This window comes from Ambystoma mexicanum, chromosome 4p, assembly GCF_040938575.1.
Source record: "Ambystoma mexicanum isolate Mex_15411 chromosome 4p, UKY_AmexF1_1, whole genome shotgun sequence".
Taxonomy (NCBI): Eukaryota; Metazoa; Chordata; class Amphibia; order Caudata; family Ambystomatidae; genus Ambystoma; species Ambystoma mexicanum.
This window is the reverse complement of record NC_090927.1, coordinates 786,512,955-786,534,108: the sequence shown is the minus strand read 5'-3', so window position 1 is coordinate 786,534,108 and position 21,154 is coordinate 786,512,955. Positions and strand designations below refer to the sequence as shown.

Below are 21,154 nucleotides of genomic sequence, written 5' to 3'. Positions count from 1 at the left end.
GATTACTGGTCCACTCAATCTGATCTCTATCCGACAAAACAGTACAAACAAGGACCACTCTTGAACTACAGTGCCCAACACACACACTAACTACTTAAGTGCTACTCACAACAAACATACCCCAGGAATCCTCTGCTAACCAGGCTTCAGGGTACATGCAACCCAGAGTGATGGGAAAATACACATTCCAGAGAGCCAAAGGAGCCACAAGTCCATACAAATACCTGATGTGTTCACCACAAATACCGCTAATGTACTGTAAATTACCACATCAGAGTGGCTGATTTGACAACTATTTTGTCACATAAAAAGAAAGGCCATGCACTACTCTCATTCAATATGTTTTATGCAAATATTTAGGAGAGGACAACACTTGTTTTTGTTACATCTGAACTACTGTACATTGAGAGAGCGGACCACATAAAAAACAATTAAGATGAGACACACTGCCTTGTCCAAACGCTCTACCCCACCTAGTTGGCCATCGAGCTGACATGTCATTTAAAAAAGCCCACGCCCCTAAAAACAGACTCACCTACTCAGCATCCCTCAACCCCACTGTTCACAGAATTCAAACTTAAAAAAAAAAAAGAAATGTGACCTTTGAATAATATATAGGCTCTGTTAGATCCCACCAGTAACAGATACGTCATTTGGCAACATGGGGTTGAAGTCTGTTGAAGAAATCTGACTTGGATTGCTTTACACAAAATTAAAATGGTTCTTTCTCATTTAAGGATGTGATGTAAGTTGTGGTGAACGGGTTTGTTTTCTGAGTAGATAGGAGACTTGCCGATGAGCAAATCATCGTCCACCAAGGAAGAGGCATGGTCTGTATTCACAGAATTGGGGATGTTGAATTTCACAAGGAAGTGTAGCTCCTCCTCCAGTTTGCAGTTTCTGGCTGCTTCCTGTCTGTGCGTGCTGCTCCCCAGGCCCAATGCCCTGCTGCTGGGCTTGCCTTTGTCCAGCTGCTCCACTTCATTTATGTAGCAATGAAAGAGAGACCTGGACTCTTCAATCCCCTGATGAGAGAACATTTTATCCGGCTCAAGAGATCTACCAAATTCAGCGGCGAAGCTGCTCATTCGAAAGAGCTTTTCTGACGGTTCTGCATTTCTAGAGAAGAAGGTAAAAAGAGGACATGTTAAAAATGAACATGAAGAATTGTATAAATAGTATTTGAATTCTGAAGGAACAATACGATAATGCAGCGAATTAACTATGAATATTTTTGTAAGCCTAAATGCCACATTCGGGCATTTTGCAAGATCCTGAGATTGGCAGCCAAACCGACATCGGAGGAAGTGTTGATGGTCACATTTCAGAGATTGTGATCTATGTATGTTATTGTGTAGGAATTTATGAAGCCTGCCTCTCCCAGCCACATGACTTTACGGCACTGCTGATGATTTTTGGGTGATTGCCATAGTGTTGGACTATGATAGTTTTGTCTGACGATGCCATGGCAAGTGTCTCAAAAATGTATGGGCAGTAACCACCTGTTGCCTGTAGGAGACTTAGGGTCCGATTCATGGAATTCCATGCATAGATCCCGCAAAGCCTGCGTGCCGAGACGAGACTGCGCAAGTCTGCACACTGATGTTTTTCTGCGTGCTCCTTGTATTCATGAAATGGTTTGCGCAAAGTAACCATTTATTCAAGCTGCGGCCGGAACGCCCCTGACACGCCCCCACGCAAATCCAAAACAGGCAGAAACAGCTACCTTTGCGTTCACCCCGGGTGCGCATACATGCACCTTGTAAATAGTACCTGGGGTCCCCCACAAGCAGGCCAGCACCTCTGGGATGCTGCGTAGGGTCCCCCGCAACTGTCAACTGCAGCCTGGCAACATGCACACAATTTTTCTTAACTCGGGTAAAACTCAGAAAATCTGCATGCCAACCCCCGTAATCCGTTCCTGCACACCGCTACACCACATATGCCTACCCCTATCTTAGGTTGGAACCCTGGCTGCGTACACGCACCCCCAAATCCAACATGCAATCTCACCTCTGCGTGGTGATTCATATGTGCAAGTGCCTCTACGCCTGCCTTCGGGTGGCAGATGTCATGAGGGCTTTGCAAGCCCATTTCCCTGCCGAGAGGCTGCACGGGTGTGTCCATAAATATCTGTGGGTTCGGGCAATTGTGGGCGTGTGATGGACTGCCTGCGACCCATCCCTCATAACACCCACTTTTTTGCATGTTCTTCCCCATTTTCTGTGTTCCGCCCCTTCCCAGTCTTCTGCACAAGTCACGCCCATGCTCCACATGGAGTCTCGCACAAAGCACTCAGCCGCTCCCACGGGCATGCCGGGTCGCCGCGAAATCCACGCAAGTCCAAGGAAAATCCCACGCATTCGATTCCATGAATGGATGAACGGGATTACGCATGCAATTTGGCACGTAAATTCCCTATTTCCGTTTAAATAATTCCATGAATCTGCCCCTTAGCGGCATTGGTATATTGTCTGCTGACCTTATTCCCGTGTTTATACAGTTAATTGGGCAGTATATATTTTACATGTTTTAAGCCCATTTACTTATTTTAATGAATTATCATACACTTTCAGTTAAGTATTCATAGCTGTTTAAGGGTCTGATCTAAATGGCTCATTTTATTGAGATATATTTGTTGCTGGAGTTGCTCGTTTCCCACGGAGATGGCTCTTAGTATTAATGACTATTCGTTTGCTTTAGTAATTCAGAAATAGATAAACATATGTTTAGCCATACCACTCCTTTTCTTCCCTCTACTGCTTGCTATTCATCTACATCCCATCACCATCTCACTGAGCATTCAGTCTTTGTCTTCTGCTGGGGAGAGGGTATTTGCACCATTTGGATAAATGGGTTATAAATAACAAAATGGAAATATTGAGTGTGACTTACATCTGGCCCAACTTGAAAAAATGGCAAGTACCACTCTGTGATTGATTACATTATCGTGTCAAGAGATGTGTTTTACCAATGCAGGGGAATGAAGGTTAAGACAAACTACCATAGTGACCATAATGGATCTATGTGATTTTAATGAATTCCATTACAGAGAATGCTTTTTTACCCAAAACAATGAAATAAATACCAAATTATTTTTGTTATGGGGGCGGAGGGGTGTCCCCCAAACACCCTGTTTTTCTATAACCCTAATCCCATCCCCACCTGTTTTAACCCCACCCCCACATACATTTTTACCAAATTTCGGTCTTTTTTTCGTCGGTCTTGTTTTCTGTAAAAAAGCATTCTCTGTAATGTATTAGCAAAATCACTGGATACCGACCATAATGTGGTCACTGTTAAGTTTGAAGTGGGGGAATGGAGGGAGGAGAAGAGTAGGCGTGGAGACTTGATAGTGAACACTGGGTGAAATAGATTGTCGAAGTGCAAAAAGGGCGGTCACTCACTAAATAAGAATCCAAGGGAGGTGTGACTTCTACTCCTATGAACCAATTAGACGCAAGGTGCATTCCAAAAATGTTTCAAGATTTTATTTGGGGTTTGGAGAAACCTGCATACATTAAGAGCAACCCCACTATCACCCATAACACACATTTGACTATGAAACATGGGTACGAAAGAAAAGTTAAACAAGAATATCAGAGCTCTTAATAAAGGAAAATGATATAAATTATAGCTTTTCTGGGCAAAGAAAAAACTGCCAGTGGACTATACAAATTGGTCTAGAACTTTCTAAAACATCAGAGACAGGGAGAATCAATGTTAAGTACGCTGGTCACAAATAACATGCGTAACATTTGGTCTTTAATGACCCAGGAAAAGGGGACCCAAGTGAAAATGCTGGGCAGTATGGTGATAGAGGATGCTTGGGTAAAAAATTACAAGCATTTGTACACATATCCATTGGGGGAGGTCGAACAAGGGTTTGCAAATAAGACATGGGTACTAGAGATGTCAAAAGAGATAATAGAAAATTAATTAAAAAGGTCATCCACTTCAAGAGCGTCTGGGTCAAATGGCCCAACTAATACAATTATCAAAGCTGATGTCTCTCAGTGGTCTTTGGTTCTCTTGTCACTATTTAATAATATAGTCCACATGAAGGGCATTCCAATGACCTGGAGGACTTCAATTATTATCCTGATCCATAAGAAGGGTCCATAAGAAGGGCTGATCCTGTAAATTATCACCTGATCGCCCTTCTAGATGCTGACAGCAAGCTGTTCACAGGATTTGTACTGCCAGAAGTAGAACAATGGACAGAGAGGAGAGGAATTCTGAATAAATCCCAGATAGGATTTTAGAAAAGGCATATCCATGACCTTAAATAGTTCAATCATAAATATTGTACGCAATAAAGCATCGGCTGCTGGCAACCTACCTCTGTGTGGTGCCATGATCGACCGCTCAAAAGCTTTTGATACTATAAATAGAAGTCACATGTGGATCACATTGAAATCTTGGGTATGAGTTGGGGTTGTCATCACTCAAATTCTAGCTGCATTGGAGACTTTTGTTATTATTCTAGTCAATTAAAGTTTCACCCAAAGAAATTCTTTATGAAGATGCCCTGCTCAGGTGCCAGGATGGTTCTAGTCGGATGTTATGCAAATTGGTAAGTAAGGTGACAACTAGTTGAAAACCCAGTGGGTATAAATAGAGCAGTCATGTGCTCTGACTGGATTGCAACAATAGACAATATGCAGGGCTACAAATTACATGATTCTTTTTCCGTTTTAGATAAACCAGTGGGGGTGCTGCCCCCATACCTGAAAACATTCCCTGATTCTAGATGGAAAAGAGAATTTCTAAATTCCTCCTAACTTAAATATCCACAGGCAAACTTTTGACAATGCGATCTAAAGATCCAAGAATAAAAGATGAATGTTCCCTTTGTAGGGAAGAGACCGCCCCGTCTCTAAGACATATATTGTCGTAATGTTCTGCGACATATGAATTAAGGGTCTCATGTTTTGAACGATTCGTACACAGTAGAGACTGGTTGTGCACAGAAGAATTGTGGCAAAGACTGCCCTCGGGGCATGCAACTTTTTTAAGTGTGTAAGTCTTGAAGTTATTGAATGTTTTGGGTTTTATTGCATTGCATGATTATTTTGAAACTGATTGCCTCTGGCACTGGTTAATGTTATGTTTACTCTTTGTGTATATGTGAAAAATCTGATTATTGACTGTTACACATTATTAATTTTAAATAAATGATTAAAGAGCACAGTAGTAGCAAGTATGCTTTCCCTGCTATGTATGTCTATATAGAAGAATTACTTAGACTAAATATGAACTTTATATGTATGGTAGTTAGATGAATACCCAATAATTGAATTTGGTATGCAGCGCAGAGGGTATTGTACAGTTTACAGGGTTTATTTTAATGCAAATTTATGATATTCACAGGTGGTCTGATTATATTTCATTCCTAGCTTCATTTTGTATTCAGTAAAGGGCACTTTGTTGGACACACACATAAAACGTATCATCTTACTTGCGTGCATGTCTGTAATTGATAAAGTTTGAAGAGCAAATGCACATGGAAATCAATCGAGCGGTGTGCATTGGAAGCCCTAAATCTGTGCATCATGTTGAATCAAAAGACTGCATCTTTTAAGCCATGCTTAATGGAATTCACCTCAGAAATAGAACCTGCTGCTTAAAAATGTATTCTGTAGCATTCCATTGCACATATGATGCCAACCTAAATGCTTTCTTAAAAGCAGCACTACTTTTCTTCATCAGTTACTGATTTCATTTGAGGAGCAGTTATATGTTATCGTGTAGAAGGCCATATATTATTATGGAGTGCCTGTTTTTTGTATATCTATTTCTAATGATACATAGCTTAAAGCATTCTTAAATTGATGTTTTGTGTTTCCACAAAAAGTATTTTATTGAAAATGTTTTCTAATCTGGGAGGATCCATGTTCAAGTGTTCATTTGCTGGTTGATTTTATCGTCTACATCAACCTGTTGATCCACTGCTGGCCTGTTTCTTTTTTTCCTTTGGAAGTTGATTTATCTCATGGGTTAATATTTGCTTCATAACTCTCGACAGAGCTCTGAACTCTTTCCATTTCAAATGTGAAGCACTGAGATGAAAATCATCATTCATCTTCAGACTTCGCCCCCATGAGTGCCTGAGATGTATTGTACTGCAAATCTCCTGCCATATCTATGAAGCTAGGAATGGGGTGACCTATTCCTGGATTACTAGTTAAGGAATTTCAATCCGTGTGATTGGCTGTGGTGACTGTCCTGCCGGGACAGCCACCCTGCTGTGTGAATGACAGCCAGGCTGTGTGAATGGGGGAAAACTGCATAAAAAGCAGGTCTCTGCGACTGAGAAGGCAGAGTCGCCACTGGATTGAGAGAAAACCGAAGAGAAGCTGACAGAAGAGGACCTCTACCATGACTGAACCTCCCGGTGAAGCCCTGCTACAGGTCCAAATCTCCATAATTAGACCACAGGGAATATCTGCAAGAAATCTTCTCCCGTTGAGCTGGTGGGAGCAACTAGTTCACCAAACTGCAAGCCAGGCCTCCCTCCTCTGGTCGAATTTGCTGTGCACAGCTACAGTGAACCGGATAGCCAGGAGGATCAGACCCTGCTTGGGTTTTAAGGAGCGCACCTTTTATTCGTTGCTTTGCTCTGCTGCTGGTTTCTTCCCTGGGCAGTGCAGGACCCTCCAGTCTTCCTACTTCGTGTCAGTCCGACAGTCGCTTCAGGAACCCTGAGACTGCAGGACCTGCCAGGAACGTCCGCCTCAGCTACAGCCTTCTTCTCCATTTAAGGTACTGTTCAAAGCCGGTCGTTCGTTTCATCCAACCGCGGTAAAAGTGCTTGAAATCTTTTGCCAATCCGAGGGCTTGTCCTTCTCTATTCTTTAAAGTAACCTTTCGTCCGACCAACTTCGTTCTGAACTCTTGGCAAAGACTTAACCCCAAACTACTCTGAACTGTGTGATCCTCTGCAAAGACTTTGGTCCATTGACTTTGGCCCAGGCCTCTTGGTTTGATTTCCTCACTGTAGTTACTTTTTCTAGATTGCCATGCTTACTTACTTGTTGGTGCTTCTCAACTTTTGTCTAACTTTGTTTTTCCCTCACTTTTATATTACTGGAGTGCCATTTTGCTCACACTTCATTTTTAGCTTAACTTGTCCAGAATCTATTGGGTGTGGTGTGGTGTATTAAGATTGTGATTTTTCAACTGCTTGATAATAGTGAAATGTTTAATAATTGATGTGTAAATAAATGTATATTCTTTCACTCAGAAACCTGAGTCAGTGTTTGTTTGAATCATAGTGATTGCTGTCCTTTGTGTAACTATTGATACTGCTTACTTTACTCTTGAGATAAATCTGCCTGCTCAACCATCGCTGCCACTTTACTGTGTAGTACAATCTTGTACCAAAGGTGAATTTGTACTGTCACTTGTAGATCTATTTGTGTGTGATGTTCCCAAAGGGTACTGCCTATGATTCTGCCTATCAGTAAGTAATCCCATGTGAGCAAACCGATTTCTCAGAATAGCATAATGAACCCGAGTATACAGCTCTCCTGGGTGGAACCGTACTAGTTTGCTCAGAATTAAACCCTGTTCAGTTAATGGGCCATACCTGCCTAAGGTCTCTGGAAAACCAATCCGTAGCCTCTACATATGCTACAGTTCATACTGAGAACATTTTTGTTTTCCAAACATGTTTTTATTGGTTTTAAACAAGCAAGTTATACATTATGGCATGTAAAAATGAGGGTGCTACAATCAGTGATGTCTTGCTTGAAAGTACAAATCAAAGAAAAAAAACAGAACACCTAAACAATAACAGTAGGTCAACGAAGAACGTATAAGTACATGGGGTGGCCACAGTTCGGTGGGGGTGGGCCCATCGAGGCCCCTCGTTGGATTAAGAGCACATGGAGGTTGATCATGCTTCAGGATCCTGCTGGGGGAGAGGAGAAGGCCCTACCCAGTTCAAAGCCTTCGCTTCTTCGACTCTGATTTTGCTAGCAGGGGCGGACCTCCCAAGGTGGATCTCCTGGGCTGCCCTCCCGTATTCTATTTCAGTCGTATTTTTCCCTCCAGCGTAGAGAGGGAGGTTGTCTGGCCAGGCCTGGGTGTGACTGTGCATAGTCCAGGAAGGGAGACCAAGTTCGGAAAAATTTGTCTCTGTTGCCAAACTGGAGGGCAGTGATTTTTTCCGCCGCTATTATGTCTCAACATTTAGTCTATCACATTTGGACCGACGGGCCCTCCGGGTTTTTCCAAAGTCTTGCCACTGAGATCTTGGCGGCAGTCAGCAGGTGGGCACAAAGTTCTGCTCTGTGGACTGATCGAGGGAATTGGCCCTCGCCGCTTGCTCCTAGCAGTACGATACCAGGGTCCCATCGGATTGATAAGCCCGTGATCGTGTTGATTTGATCTAACACTGCTTTCCAAAATTGGATCGACTTGGGGCATGTCCAGAGCAGATGGTATAGTGTGCCTTTGTCTGGGCAACCTCTCCAGCACGACGGTGGGATTGCCGGGTTGCATTTATTGGGAGATTCTGGGGTTCGGTACCACCTGTAGCATACCTTGAATGCCCCCTCCTTGTTGGACACACATTTTGAACTTCTATTTGCTCTTGTCCAGATATGGTCCCATTCCTCCGGCTCGATAGGTCTCCCAATGTCTCTCTCCCATTTCAGCATATATGGTTCCTTGCAGGTCGGGTCAGTTCTGTCTAGGATCTTGTAGAGGGTGGAAATCTTGCCCTTAGGGGGTGATGATGTGAGGGTTTGCTCCAGGGCTGTGAGGTCTTTGCTTCCAAGGTTTTTCATGCTCCTGTTTGAGAGTCAATGCCGAAGTTGGGTGTATCTGAACCTCTCGTTTTCAGTAACTTTGAATTTCGCCTTGCAGGCCTCGAAGTCCAGAGGATTTCCCGCCTCAAAAAAGTCTTGAACTCTCTCCAGTCCTCCCTCCCTCCACCTTATGAAGTCCTTGGGGTTGATGCCCGGTGAAAATTCCGGATTCATCCAGATCGGGGTGAGTGGGCCTGTTGTGCTGCGGACTCTCCAAAGCCGCGCCGCCTTCTTCCAGTTCACCACCGTGTTTTCGGCTGCCGACGGAGGCCCCATGTCCACACGGTCGATGGAGCGTTTCATATGTGGGAGTGAGTTTATCAGGACTGGACTCCAGGCCTCCTCCAGCTCCAGCCAACAGGGCTTTGGTGTGGTAGGTGGCCAGGCGAATGCATGCGAGAGCTGGGCAGCCAGTATATATCTTGCCACGTCGGGTGCTCCCAATCCTCCCACCGCCTGACCCCGGAGAATGAGTTTCCTTGGGATCCGTGGCTGTTTTCCTTCCCAGATGTATCTCATGATGCCCCTTTGTAGTTTCTGTGCAGCTTCCTTTGAATGACATAGTATCTTGTTCAAATCACTTCTAAGGAGGCAAGCTTCAAATGTGCCTTTATTTGTATGACTGTTCATTTTCAAATAGGTATTTATTTATTTGATTTATTTTAATTTTTGTAACGTGCACACATGCCCATAGGCCTCAGGACGCACACATAACTAAGCGAGGCAGAGCAAACAAGCAGAGAAGGACAGGAGCATAGAAGTGGGAAACTCAGTCAGAGCTAAGATTGAAGAGATGGATTTTAAAGGCCTTTTTGAAGGAAGCATAGTTATCAATAAGGTGAATGGGAGCGAGAAGAGAGTTACAAAGAAGAGGAGCTTGGACTTCGAAGGTTGTGCCACCGAAACAACTCAGTTTGAATCTTGCCTGGATCAGTGTGGGTGCAAGAGATGGACCAAGATTTTTGGTGGCCGTCTTGCTCTTAGTACGATCAAATAGACTGGACATGAGAAGGATAGGTACTTATGAGCTAGGGTAAGAATTTTGTAAGGTAGTCTTTGCCTGACTGGAAGCTTGAAGTATACACTTGTTCACTAGGAGGTGCATATGCATTCAATCGTACCACTGATACAGTGAAGTTTGCATCTGGCAGACTGACCTCCCCAGGGACGAGGATCTCACTATGTTGGGGAAGCCATGTTGTAAAGGTGTCTATCTACTAGATCGTTGCACTACATCTCCAGTCTAGGAACTGTATTATCTCTTGTTAGGGTCCATATTGCTTGTACCAGATGTTTTATTTCTTGTTAGGCATAACTAACCTGTACCTTTCACACTTCTATGGTTACTGAAAAGCGGGAGATCGGATGTCCATTTGAATGTATTTATCGTCATTGTCATGTAGGGCGCCACTATCATAAATTCCCTTATTTGGGAAAGTCCTGTAATGTGGTCATGTCTTGTCCTTGATGATGAGGGACTAAGATGTTCTAAATTGACAGAATATGTTTGATATGTGCTCTGAATCTGTGATTGGGTTTGGTTTCAAAACTAATAAGCTCAATGCTAATCCTTTATCAAATGTGTTTTCATGTCAAATATTACTAAACGTGATGATAATGTATATAAAATCAAAGACATGCATTACTCGGATGCCATTACATAATAATAAGCCCTACTAATCGACCTTATGTACGTGCCTGGGCTGCAATCCAAAAGACACACCCATCTATTTAGCTGTTTACCTCCTGATTGATCTGTTGCAGTTCCTACACAATATAATGACACCATTTGACAAATTAAATTGACATCCGTAAAATGATAGGCTTAGGAACTATTTCTGGGTAGATCATGAAAACAATGCTATGAAAAACAACCATCACTACTAAATCAGAATTTCTGACACCAAATCCCCTTCTAACCTCTCTCCTTGGTTCATAATTGCAAATAGCATATTTGGTTTAAAATGTAAAGAAAAGCTCTAAATAAATTAGGAAATAATGCATTTGTCTGGGACAGCATAAAACCACCTTAAAGCGTCTGTTGCACTCCTGCGCCCAGCTCCACAATGGCCTGTAGCCTTTTCTTACAGCATTCGCTTTCACACATAGCATCACATTACCAACAAGCTTCAAACGCTGAGCACTATAAACAATTCAAAATGTCAATCTAGTAAAAACGGTCTAAATTCTTTAGTTATTTTGCTCTCTGCTTTAAACATAGCATGTAGATAAAAACAGACAATGCGCCAATGATGCATTGTGTGCTTTGGCTTTTCTTCTAGCTTTTAACACACTCAATTGATTCATGGAAGTGTTTTATAATGGCGCAATCCCATAGGAAAACGTTTCATGAATCAGGCCTCATGTGTCATTAAGCATGACGGGTTATTTATTCACTGCATATGTGAACTCAATCATTTCATGTTAAAACTAAAACTGCTGCAAAAAGCTAAATTGCTTGGCCCAGATGGAGAGAGCTTTCTGATGCGTTTCAATTATTACAGAATCACCGTTGATAAATTCCTCATTTCCACACTCATGCACTATGCCTTCTGCTAAAAACAAGTATACAGCTTCTTTCTGAGAAGTCTTGCAGTCCAAGCACAGCAGCTATGCATCTCCGCCCGAGTCCTTCTGTGTGTGCCAACCAGCCTGCCAGCTCTTCCCACACTGCAGTGGAGATTCCAAATGCTTCCCCTCATTGCTCATTACAAGTTGTATAGAGATATTGGGTGTTTGTTGCCTTATCTCGTATAATTGTTGATTAAATGTTCTTTTTTCATTAATGAAGCTTTAGTTTCCTATGGGACATGTACATATCAGCCAAGTACAGTTGTTTAGCAAATGAGCCAGTTCTGACCTCATCCCTTTTCTTAAGCATGGAAGACTGCCCATAATTACTTATCGATTGTACACCCTGGAAGGATTTTTAAATATAATATTACGAAAAAGAAGGAATTCCCCTTACTTCCAGCACTTGCTCTGGTTCATGTCTCAGCTGCCACGTTTTATGAAAATTGCATGTGTTGTAATTTCTGGATTTTTCTGGATGACACTTCTTTTTAATTCGTGTGACATACAATTGATTATCCAGCAATGGACCTTTCGCTGTCTGGAAACTGCACAATCTTCGAGTTTATTTAATCGTTTTTCTTTCTAAACTAAACATAATAACCTTCTCCCAGCCTGGCTTATTAAAACATCATGACACTCAAGCACACATTCAAAACCTCTCTCTGCTTGCTCAGTGTAGATGTTTTATATATATATAAAAAAAACATGCATCTTTATAAAATGCTCACTACTTCCGTTGTATGTGTTTAAGGCTGAACAATCAATGCAATGTTTGTTATTGCGGCCATGCCATTGCACGCGCATCCCTTTCGGAGCTACTAGTAGGTATTGCATTTAGTGAATGCTGTATTAGTGATAGAAGGTAACTGTGAAAATCACCGGTCCCTTGATACACTCTCGTCGCAGAGATAAGGAAAATAAGGACACGTGGAACTGGAGTTTGCTCACTAGTTGCCCTCTGTGACCGCTTTTCGTCACTATTGGTCCCGTTGAACTGTATTGTGTCTGCTAGTGGCTTTCTTCAACTACATTTGCGTCACCAAAGTTCCAAGGGACTGCACTTTGGTAACTAGTGAACTCACAGAGGCGTTGCTAGGGGGTGCAGAGGGGGCTATAGCCCTGGGTCTTTTGGTTGTAGCCCTGGATAGAAGCTCAAGGGCTACAACCAAAAGGCTAGCTAGCCCCCAGTCCCGACAGTCCCGACATTAGCGAAGTCCCAGATCTTTTCCAAACCTAGCAACACCCCTGGTGAGCTAGTGCTACTCACGGGCCACACCCGTAATCATTGCCTTCCATATTTCACCCTCTCACTCACTCACTATCCCCATCCTACCATTGCCATGGACATTCCATTCTTGTCCCTGTAAAATCCTCAGCAATTCTGCTCTCCCCCTTCTCCTTCCTGTGCCATCCCGCTATTTTGACCCTTTGCCAAAAGGCACCCTGACTATTTCTATCACTCCAATGTAATGTACCACTATTGCATCTGCCTTCATAACCTACTAGTCACTCCCCGTCCTAATGATTTGCTTTACTCATTCATATTACCTTGTACACACAATCTCCATATAACAAGACTTCCTTTCATACCAACCTTTGCATTCATGGCTGTCACCAAGATATGGAGCACCCTTCAAGACCCAGAAGTGCTCCCTGACCTCCATGTTGATACTGCTGCCTTCTTCCATATTCCAAATTGGTTAGGAGAAGCGGAGGGGCTGGACTAGGTGAACAAGCTAAACCTATCCGCCACTTCCTCTATTCGACTCCTCTTCTCTTTTGAATTCACTGCTGCTCTACTCCCAGCTCCCACCTACCATACTATCATCAATGTCTATGGATCTCTTGGTCCTCTCAAGTCCAGCAGCCCTGATCTTGCCCTGCTTCTTCACTGCTTTCCCATGGAAGATCCCATCACTGTCCTCAGCAACTTCAACTTTCTAAAAGTCTCCCCTGGCACAACTTAAACTCAGAGCTCTACTCTGACCGCTCCCTGACAGCTCTTCATGACCAACCTACCCACATCTATAGTACCTCCCTCAAACCAATCTTTCTATTCTCCTCCCCTAGCCGCAGTTTAGCCCTATATCATTCCTTCCCAATTTGATCGTTCGGTTTTTCATTTCTAGGTCGTGGTTGCACTGACACTCTAACCTGTGTCCTGATCTGCAACTTTACCCAAAGACAGCTCCTTTTCAGTATTGACCTTCTACATGACTGCTCTCTCTGCTCTTACTACTAGCTATTTCACCGACCATACATAATCAATCTGACCACACCCCTGAAACCCCTTTGCCTTCAGGCACAGCTGTCCCATCCTCACTCTTTTCCCTCTTCCTAATATGCTAAGCCCTTGCCCTCTACATCACCATGGTCTCTAAGATCCTAGAACCTTTAACAGCACTGCTCTGTTCCACCACCTAGCACTTTGAACTGCTCCCATTCTAAGACCTATTCCTTCCTCTCTTTGCTACTTCTCCATTTACTCACATAGCACAAATCTTCCTGGAAATCAACCTGTCCTGTGAGCAGGGTGACCCCTCTTTCTCCACAAACAAAAATTGAACTGGTCCATCTTTCTCCTACCTCCCTTCCTTAATCAGTGAGTCAATCAATCAATCAGATTTATTTTGGGAATTTGCCTATCAAACAAAACATGCAATCCATTCCATTATAGCAAGTCATCTATAATAACATACGAAAAATACATGTAAATAAAAACACATACAAAGTAAAATCTATACAAAATGTCAAAAACACATTTTATAAGTTATTCATTCTTTTAAACGCCCAATTCATAATATATCAAACATATTTAGATATTCACTCCTGTTGCTTCACTGCAATCATTGTTTTACTCATCGGCCCCCATGCTCTCCGCAAAAAAAGTATTTCTGCGTAAATGATATGGGTCTTGTATATATATTGTATTGCTTGCTCAGTAGGTTTACAACGAGCTAGTGCCTCATTCAATAATTTATGCTGTAACTGTTAAAAAAAGATTTTATCGAGATGCTCCTGATTCTTTTGTATAATGGACAAAAGAATAGTAAGTGCAACACATCCTATGTATCATTTAAGCCATAATGAGTTCCCTTGACCCTACCGGGTGATAAAAGCCCCTGGCCCAAGGTGATAGGCCTTTAACGAGGGCCCCGGGACGTTACCACACAGTACGGCTTGGGAAACACATCATTATGGCTACTAGCACCCTGGGGTTACTTCCCGGGTGCTAATAGGCATTTATTTATTTGAAGAAATGGGTTACGACAAGCCCAGGACCTGTTATTTCAAAGAAATACTAATTTAACATGGCCGCCATGGAAATGGAAGCGTGGCTCCAATCAGAGACCATCCACCATTTCCATTTCACAGCAGTGCCACATCACCTTCAGGTAAGTGGAAGGGGAGAGACGCCAAGGAGAGGGGTGAGGAGAGAAGCAGTGATGGCGGGGGGTGGGAACATTAAAGGGAGGGTGCTGGCAGCTCTGAGGTTCCGCCCGCATTCTGAGCTATCTGATTGAGTGTGGTGCCTGAACCTGGGTGCTAATAAAGTAGAACCAGGCATCTCTAGACATGCCTTTCCATTGTTGCATCATTACTGCTAAAGCAAGAATACTTGCTCAAAACTTTGCATATGTGGATTTGGCATAAAATGCCTCCAGTACATCATAAAAATGGGTGGTGAGCGCAATCAATGTCAGTCTTCAAATCAAAGAAGACTGGATAGACAGTCCCCTTTTTCAGTTTGGCGCATTTTCCCATATTCAGATGCAACTTAAACATCCTATGAAACATTCCTATGCGATTTCAAAACCCTGCTTAAAGATGCGATCATATTCGATTTTCTCTGCTCCATTCATTTAATCAGCTGAAGCCTGCTATACCATGAACGATTCCCATTATGTCTATGAGCGACATTGGGCGATAATTTACCGGCGTCTCTCTATCCTCCTTTTTGGACATAGGGACAACTTTGGCATTTTGCCAAGATGCTGTGATACGCCAAGATCACATTCAAAGACAAAGATTGGTTCGTTCACCAACTATGCCTGAGAGATGGCACTACAGCCGCATGTTTTAGCCATTTCACTCACTGTTCTTTTTGCTAACCCCGGGTTTGCTCAAAATCTGCCCAGAATTATTTCAGATGTACCTAGCATCTGTGGGCAGGCTCTAAGGGCAGCAGGCATCAGGCTTTCTGCTCAAAATTGAAATTATAGTGATGTTTGCTGTATGCTCTTTCTTCAGCTGACGCCTATGGAGCTCATCAGTGACAGAGTTATGCTTAACTTTAAGAATCTGCTCAGGATTTCTCTATCGCTTTCATTTTTAAAAATGAATTTCTGTACCACTGGTCCTGAGACCATCTATGGCAGGGACCTCATTTAGGGGTTGCCATGTATCGCAACTGCGATCCCTGAGGTCTCCCTTGCTATCTCTTATATCCCTTACCAATTATCTTTACAGTAACGTTTTGATGGAAGGGCACTCACAAGTCTTCTTTGTTCTTGACTTCCAAGATAGATGAAAATAGAGGAACGTCCCCCCAGTCGCCCAGAGGCCAGAAAACTGGGCTCTGGGCAACCCAGGGGGCCGCCCCTTGGGTAACCCTCTTGGGGAATAAAACCCAGATGATATCGTAGAAGAAGGTGATGAATGCTCAAGTTCAAACGTAATCCAAGTGGGCAGGATGATGTGAAGAAATAAGTGAATCCCAGTGGCAGGAATCCAAAATGGGCAGAGCGACCCTTCGGTAGCTGAAAGGTAGTAGACTCACTGGGTAATGCCAGTCCAGTGCCTCAGCGGCTCACGCACGAGCAAAAGAAAAAAGGTAAACAACACTGAAGGCACGGGTCCAGATGGTGACAGAAAAATTAGAGAAAAATATATATAAGGTAAGAATTGGCAGAATTGCCGTAGACAGGAGAAAAATGAGCCACAGGTGAATGGCGAGGGCAGGAAGTGTGCGGAAAGTATTAAGCTGAAATGGAAAGTAAAAAACAAAGGAATACAGTGGAAGGACGGCAAGGGAGGAGTAAGGAGCTGGCAGCAGGGCCGTGAAATATAAAACGGCCGCGGAGACGGCAAAGGGAGGAGGAGGTAAGCGCAAAGGTACAATGAAGAAAGTAAGGAAGACAGAATGGGCGAACTAGTAAAAAGATAGCAAAAAGGTAGCCAGAAGTAAGGAAGAGGCTAGGAAGAAAGCAACAGCGCAGGCGGCAGGAAAGAAGGAAAAGGTAAGGAAAGTTGGGAAAGTTCCGATAATTAGAATACAAAAGAAGTAGAATTCCAAACGGGCTGCAAACGCGAAGGAAAGCAGGAGGAATGCTAAGTTGGGAAAGACGGAGTAGCAACGCAACTACCCGTCTTTCACCACTGCAATATATAGAAGTGAAGGAAGTTGTGATTCTACTCCTCCATCTTGGATGGAAGACTAGACTGTCAACAGTAGTTGATTGAAATGGAACTGAGTAACGGCCATCTTGGATTCCATTGAGCAAAACGAAGATGGTGAATCTTCCATTTTCGCCAGAAGAATCTGGGGGTACTTCTGACAGTATGCCCTCCCCGTGGGGTGGAAGGACCGGGTTTCCAGGGATGGAATCTATGGAATTTATGCACCAATGATGGCGCATGTAATGCGGAAACAGGTTCCCAGGTTCGATCGGAAGGTCCATAACCTTTCCAATCAATACTGCAAGGATCCTCGGTTGTATCTTTAGTCAGCGATGGCTGCCACTTCGTATTCAGGACTGTCGGGAGTGTCCATAGGTGGGGGTGTTACTGTCACTTGCCTTTGAAACCTGTCGGGTATATGCGTTTTCAATTGGGACACATAGAATACGTTATGGATTCGGGAACAAGATGTAGGTAATTGTATCCGGTATCCCACATCTCTGATAGTCTTAAGAACTTGAAAAGGGCCAAAGTATTTAGGAGATAGTTTGGAGGGTATCAATCTCTCGGGAATGTATTTGGAGGAGACCCATTCAAGATCTCCTTGATGATATGTGGGTTCTTGTGATCTTTTCTTGTCCGCTTGCAGCTTGGTTCTTTGTCTGGTATCTTTCAGAGTCATAAGGGCTAGATTGTGTCGTGCTTGGAGGTCTGAGACCAGAGTATCCACTGCAGGAGAAAGGGTAGGCTTGGGTGCTGCTGTAGGAAATTGTTAGGAAAGATTTCATAATTGTAGGTAATTTTCCTTCCATGTGGCAACCCCCAAACTTTTTTCTGTTGTTTTACACCCTGATCTAGACTTTGCCAGAGAAGCGCAGCCTTCCGCCGCACTCCTCTGGGCTTTCGCTCCATTCTTACAGGGAAACTGATATGCCCTTAAGGGAGTCAGTACCGGGAGACTTTGTTTCTCTTAGTCCTTTCCTCATGTTGCAGCTTTTGAGCAATTCCAATGGCTCTAGAAACTCTTGCTGGACTTATCATGAAATGTGCAAGTGTGTCACGGACGGGACTAGTGGCAGCTATTGTTTCTTTGTGTTTTGAAACCCTTTTTGCCATGTTAACCACGCTTCCCGCGTTTGGCCCAAATGGGTGGCCTGGCCTCCAAAATGGCCATGCCACAAGGTTCTTTGTCCTGTCCGCTGACCGTCTTGCCCCTTCACCTTCCCCCAGGTTGAGCCGATCCAGGGCAGTCCTTATTTGGTCATGCACTTTCCAGCGAAAAACAACGCTTTCGCGGGCTTCTGCATGCCTTGTGTGTGTCTCCAGGATGTGGGCTGGGATGTCTGTTCCCAATACACATCCTGGGTGCCAGAGAGTCTATAGTGTCCTGAATGCCTGGGACCACCGTGGTCCGTGATAGGTCCACGTATGGTGTGAGTGTTTGTGAGCGGAACTCCCATTGGGCCCTCTTTCCGTTTTGGCGTGAAGGGAACTCTGGATAAGAGGAGGCTGAAAACCCCACTACCATGTCGATCTCCTGAGTTCTCACGAACAAAGGATAAGGAGCCAAGTATCCTGCAACTAAGAAGCTGAGTCGAGGAATCGCTGGTGACCCGCTGAAGGTTTGGCACCCTGCACTGCTGTCCTGCGAGACCACTCGGCCTCTGATCGAACGAGAAGGTCTGCAAAGGCGCTTTGACCCTTTAGAATAGTGGGAACAACTATTCTCGGCATCTTCACCAAATCCTGTACGTAAGCCTTTGGAAGCGTCCCTGGGCCATTCAGTGGACTGACCAGACTACACAGGAATCTTGCTCTGTCACCGCCGTCTGGCTGCTGCTAAATTCCGAGTCCTCGGCACTCTCACACGATTTGTACACTTGGCGTTCCCAGGTCTGAAGTGAGACGTGTGCTTTGGGACCAGAATACACGCGGTTGCCGAGTTGCCCTGCTGTGGTAACAATCTGTGCGTGTTCGCTGCATTTGGGACACCCTCGACCCTGAATCCTGCTGTCGCGGAATCTACACGGCGTCGAGACATCCTGCTGATCGCATCTGAACCTGCCAGTACCGAAACGGAACCAGAGAAGCCTGGGTCTGTCTGCATCGGGGACCGGTGAGTAGTCAATACCCTAACTGGTCACCCTCCCGCAGGAGCCTGTGGCTTTCCATCGCTGTCGTAAACAGCAACCCTTTTCCGCACTCGTGTCCTGCTTCTGCCCACAAGTGGAGGCCGCGCTTGAGTAGCGGGGGACTGTTCTTCATTGTTTTGTTCACCTATCTGAACTGCCTGACTTCCCTGAAGAGACTCCCCTTTGCCCGTTGGCACCTGCGTGTGCAGGTACTTTTGAGCACAAGGCTCCACTCTTCGTAGGGCTCGGACTTACTTCTAGTTAGGTGGCCTCTGATGTCGAACTGGGTCTAACGATTACTTGCACTGCCTGCTTTCCTCCCCATCTAGGTGGTCTGCATATTTCGTGCTTCTAACTCTTTCGACCCCTTGGTCTTGTATATATATTGTATTGCTTGTGATGTGTTGGTTTATTGGAGTTTTACCGTGATTCTTTACTATGGTCGATGTTATAGAGGCCTTGTAATAAATGTGTCTATATTTTTAATATAACACCTGTCTGGAGTAATTTGTAAGCATCCTTGCTTTGTGTGCTCATTGCTGGCTTTCAGTCACCCTCACCCCTCTCGAGACCTAGTCTTGACCGCCGCCATCACTACCCTGATTGGTCTGGCTTGTCCAGAGGTTACCCTGTTCCAAGAAACTAGGCTGGCCTTCTGAACCTCTGCCCCTCCAGGACAGAGTTCAGAAATCCATCTTAACAGAAATACTGAAGGATGGAATCCATAGAAACAAAAAAAAGGGGTCATCTTTATGGCAGAATGCAGAGAATTATTGTAGGCAAATTCAGCGTATGGTAGTAGGGTGCTCCAGTTGTCTTGAGCCGGTGAGATAAAACACCTGAGATATTGCTCCAATGATTGATTAAGTCTTTCAGTCTGGTCATTAGATTGCGGATGATAACCTGAAGTAAGGTCTCGTTGGATTCCTAAGGAATGGCATAGATTCTTCCAAAAGGCTGAGATGTATTGTGGCCCTCCGTCAGAGAGAATACTTTTGGGTAACCCATGTAGACCAATTATGGTTTGTAAAAAGCAAGAAGCCATTTGAGCTGCAGTTGGAAGTTTCATCATGAGAATAAAGTGGGCCATTTTTGTCAACGAGTCGATGGTTACCATGATGGTGGTGTTTAGATTTGAAGGAGGAAGTTCTACGATAAAGTCAGTAGAAATCTTTTCGCAAGGATGATTGGGTAACGTGGGTTGAACGAGCTTCCCAACAGGTAGTGTTCTTTGTGTCTTTTCTTGGAGACATACTTTACAGGATGAAACATAGTCTTTGACATCTCCTAGTAGTGAGGGCCACCAAAAATGACGCCTGATCAATTCATAAGTGCTAGCTATACCCCGGTGACCGGCAACTTTGTGGTCATGGCACATGTATAGTACCTGTTTTCTGAGAAACAAAGAAGGTACATATAATTTTGCATTGTGGTAAAACAATACTTGTTCTTCCTTGAGCTGATATTTTTGAATGTCTGTATTGTCTAATCCCTGCCTTTGCCTCTTGACATCCTGAACAAAAGTGGAGATGATGAAAACAAATGTGGCCTGTGGCAAGATTTTTTCTGATATTTGCGCATCCTCTTGTTGGAGATTGCGTGATAACGCATCGGCCATTTGATTACACGTTCCGGGAATATGGGTGAGAACAAAGTCGTAAGAGGAGAAGAAGTAAGCCCTTCGGGCTTGACGACTATTCTGCCACTCAAAATTCTGTAGTACCTTCACATTTCTGTGATCCGTTCTGATGGTGATAGGGTATTTGGCTCTGATCAAAAGTTGTCTCCACTCCTGACAGGCCTTCTTGATTGCTAACAATTCTTTCTCTAGCACTGTGTAGGTCTGTTCTGCCGGGGAAAGAGTCTTTGACATATAGGCAATAGGATGTTCGATACCTGCCAATGAAGCTTGTTTGAGTACTCGCCCTATAGCAGATTGAGAGGAATCAGTTTCTAAAATGAGGTTTCGTCTGATCTGGTAATCTTAATATGGGAGCAGTGGAGAAAGCTTTTTTGAGTGTTTCAAACGCTTGTTGGGTGTCTGTAGACCAAATAAATCTTTTTCCTTTCTGTAACAATGTGGTCAAAGGTTTGATGACCTTAAAAAAGTTTGGGATGAATTTTCGATAAAAGTTTGAAAAACCTATAAATCGTTGTATGTCTTTTACCCCTTTAGGTGGCTGCCATTGCAGAATGGCTTTGACTTTTCTGGGGTCCATTGCGGCTCCTTCA

At 43.9% G+C, this 21,154-nt stretch overlaps 1 protein-coding gene across 1 annotated transcript in view; it reads right to left on the bottom strand.

The window, feature by feature from the left end:
- Nucleotides 1-328: 328 nt before the first annotated feature.
- Nucleotides 329-21,154, bottom strand: part of MRAP2 (melanocortin 2 receptor accessory protein 2) — an 880,612-nt gene continuing 859,786 nt past the window's right edge. Inside the window, exon 4 of the mRNA XM_069606331.1 lies at nucleotides 329-1,119. Coding sequence (XP_069462432.1) covers nucleotides 729-1,119 — 391 coding nt within the window. The 3' untranslated portion in view covers nucleotides 329-728. The remainder of the gene's footprint in view (nucleotides 1,120-21,154) is intronic.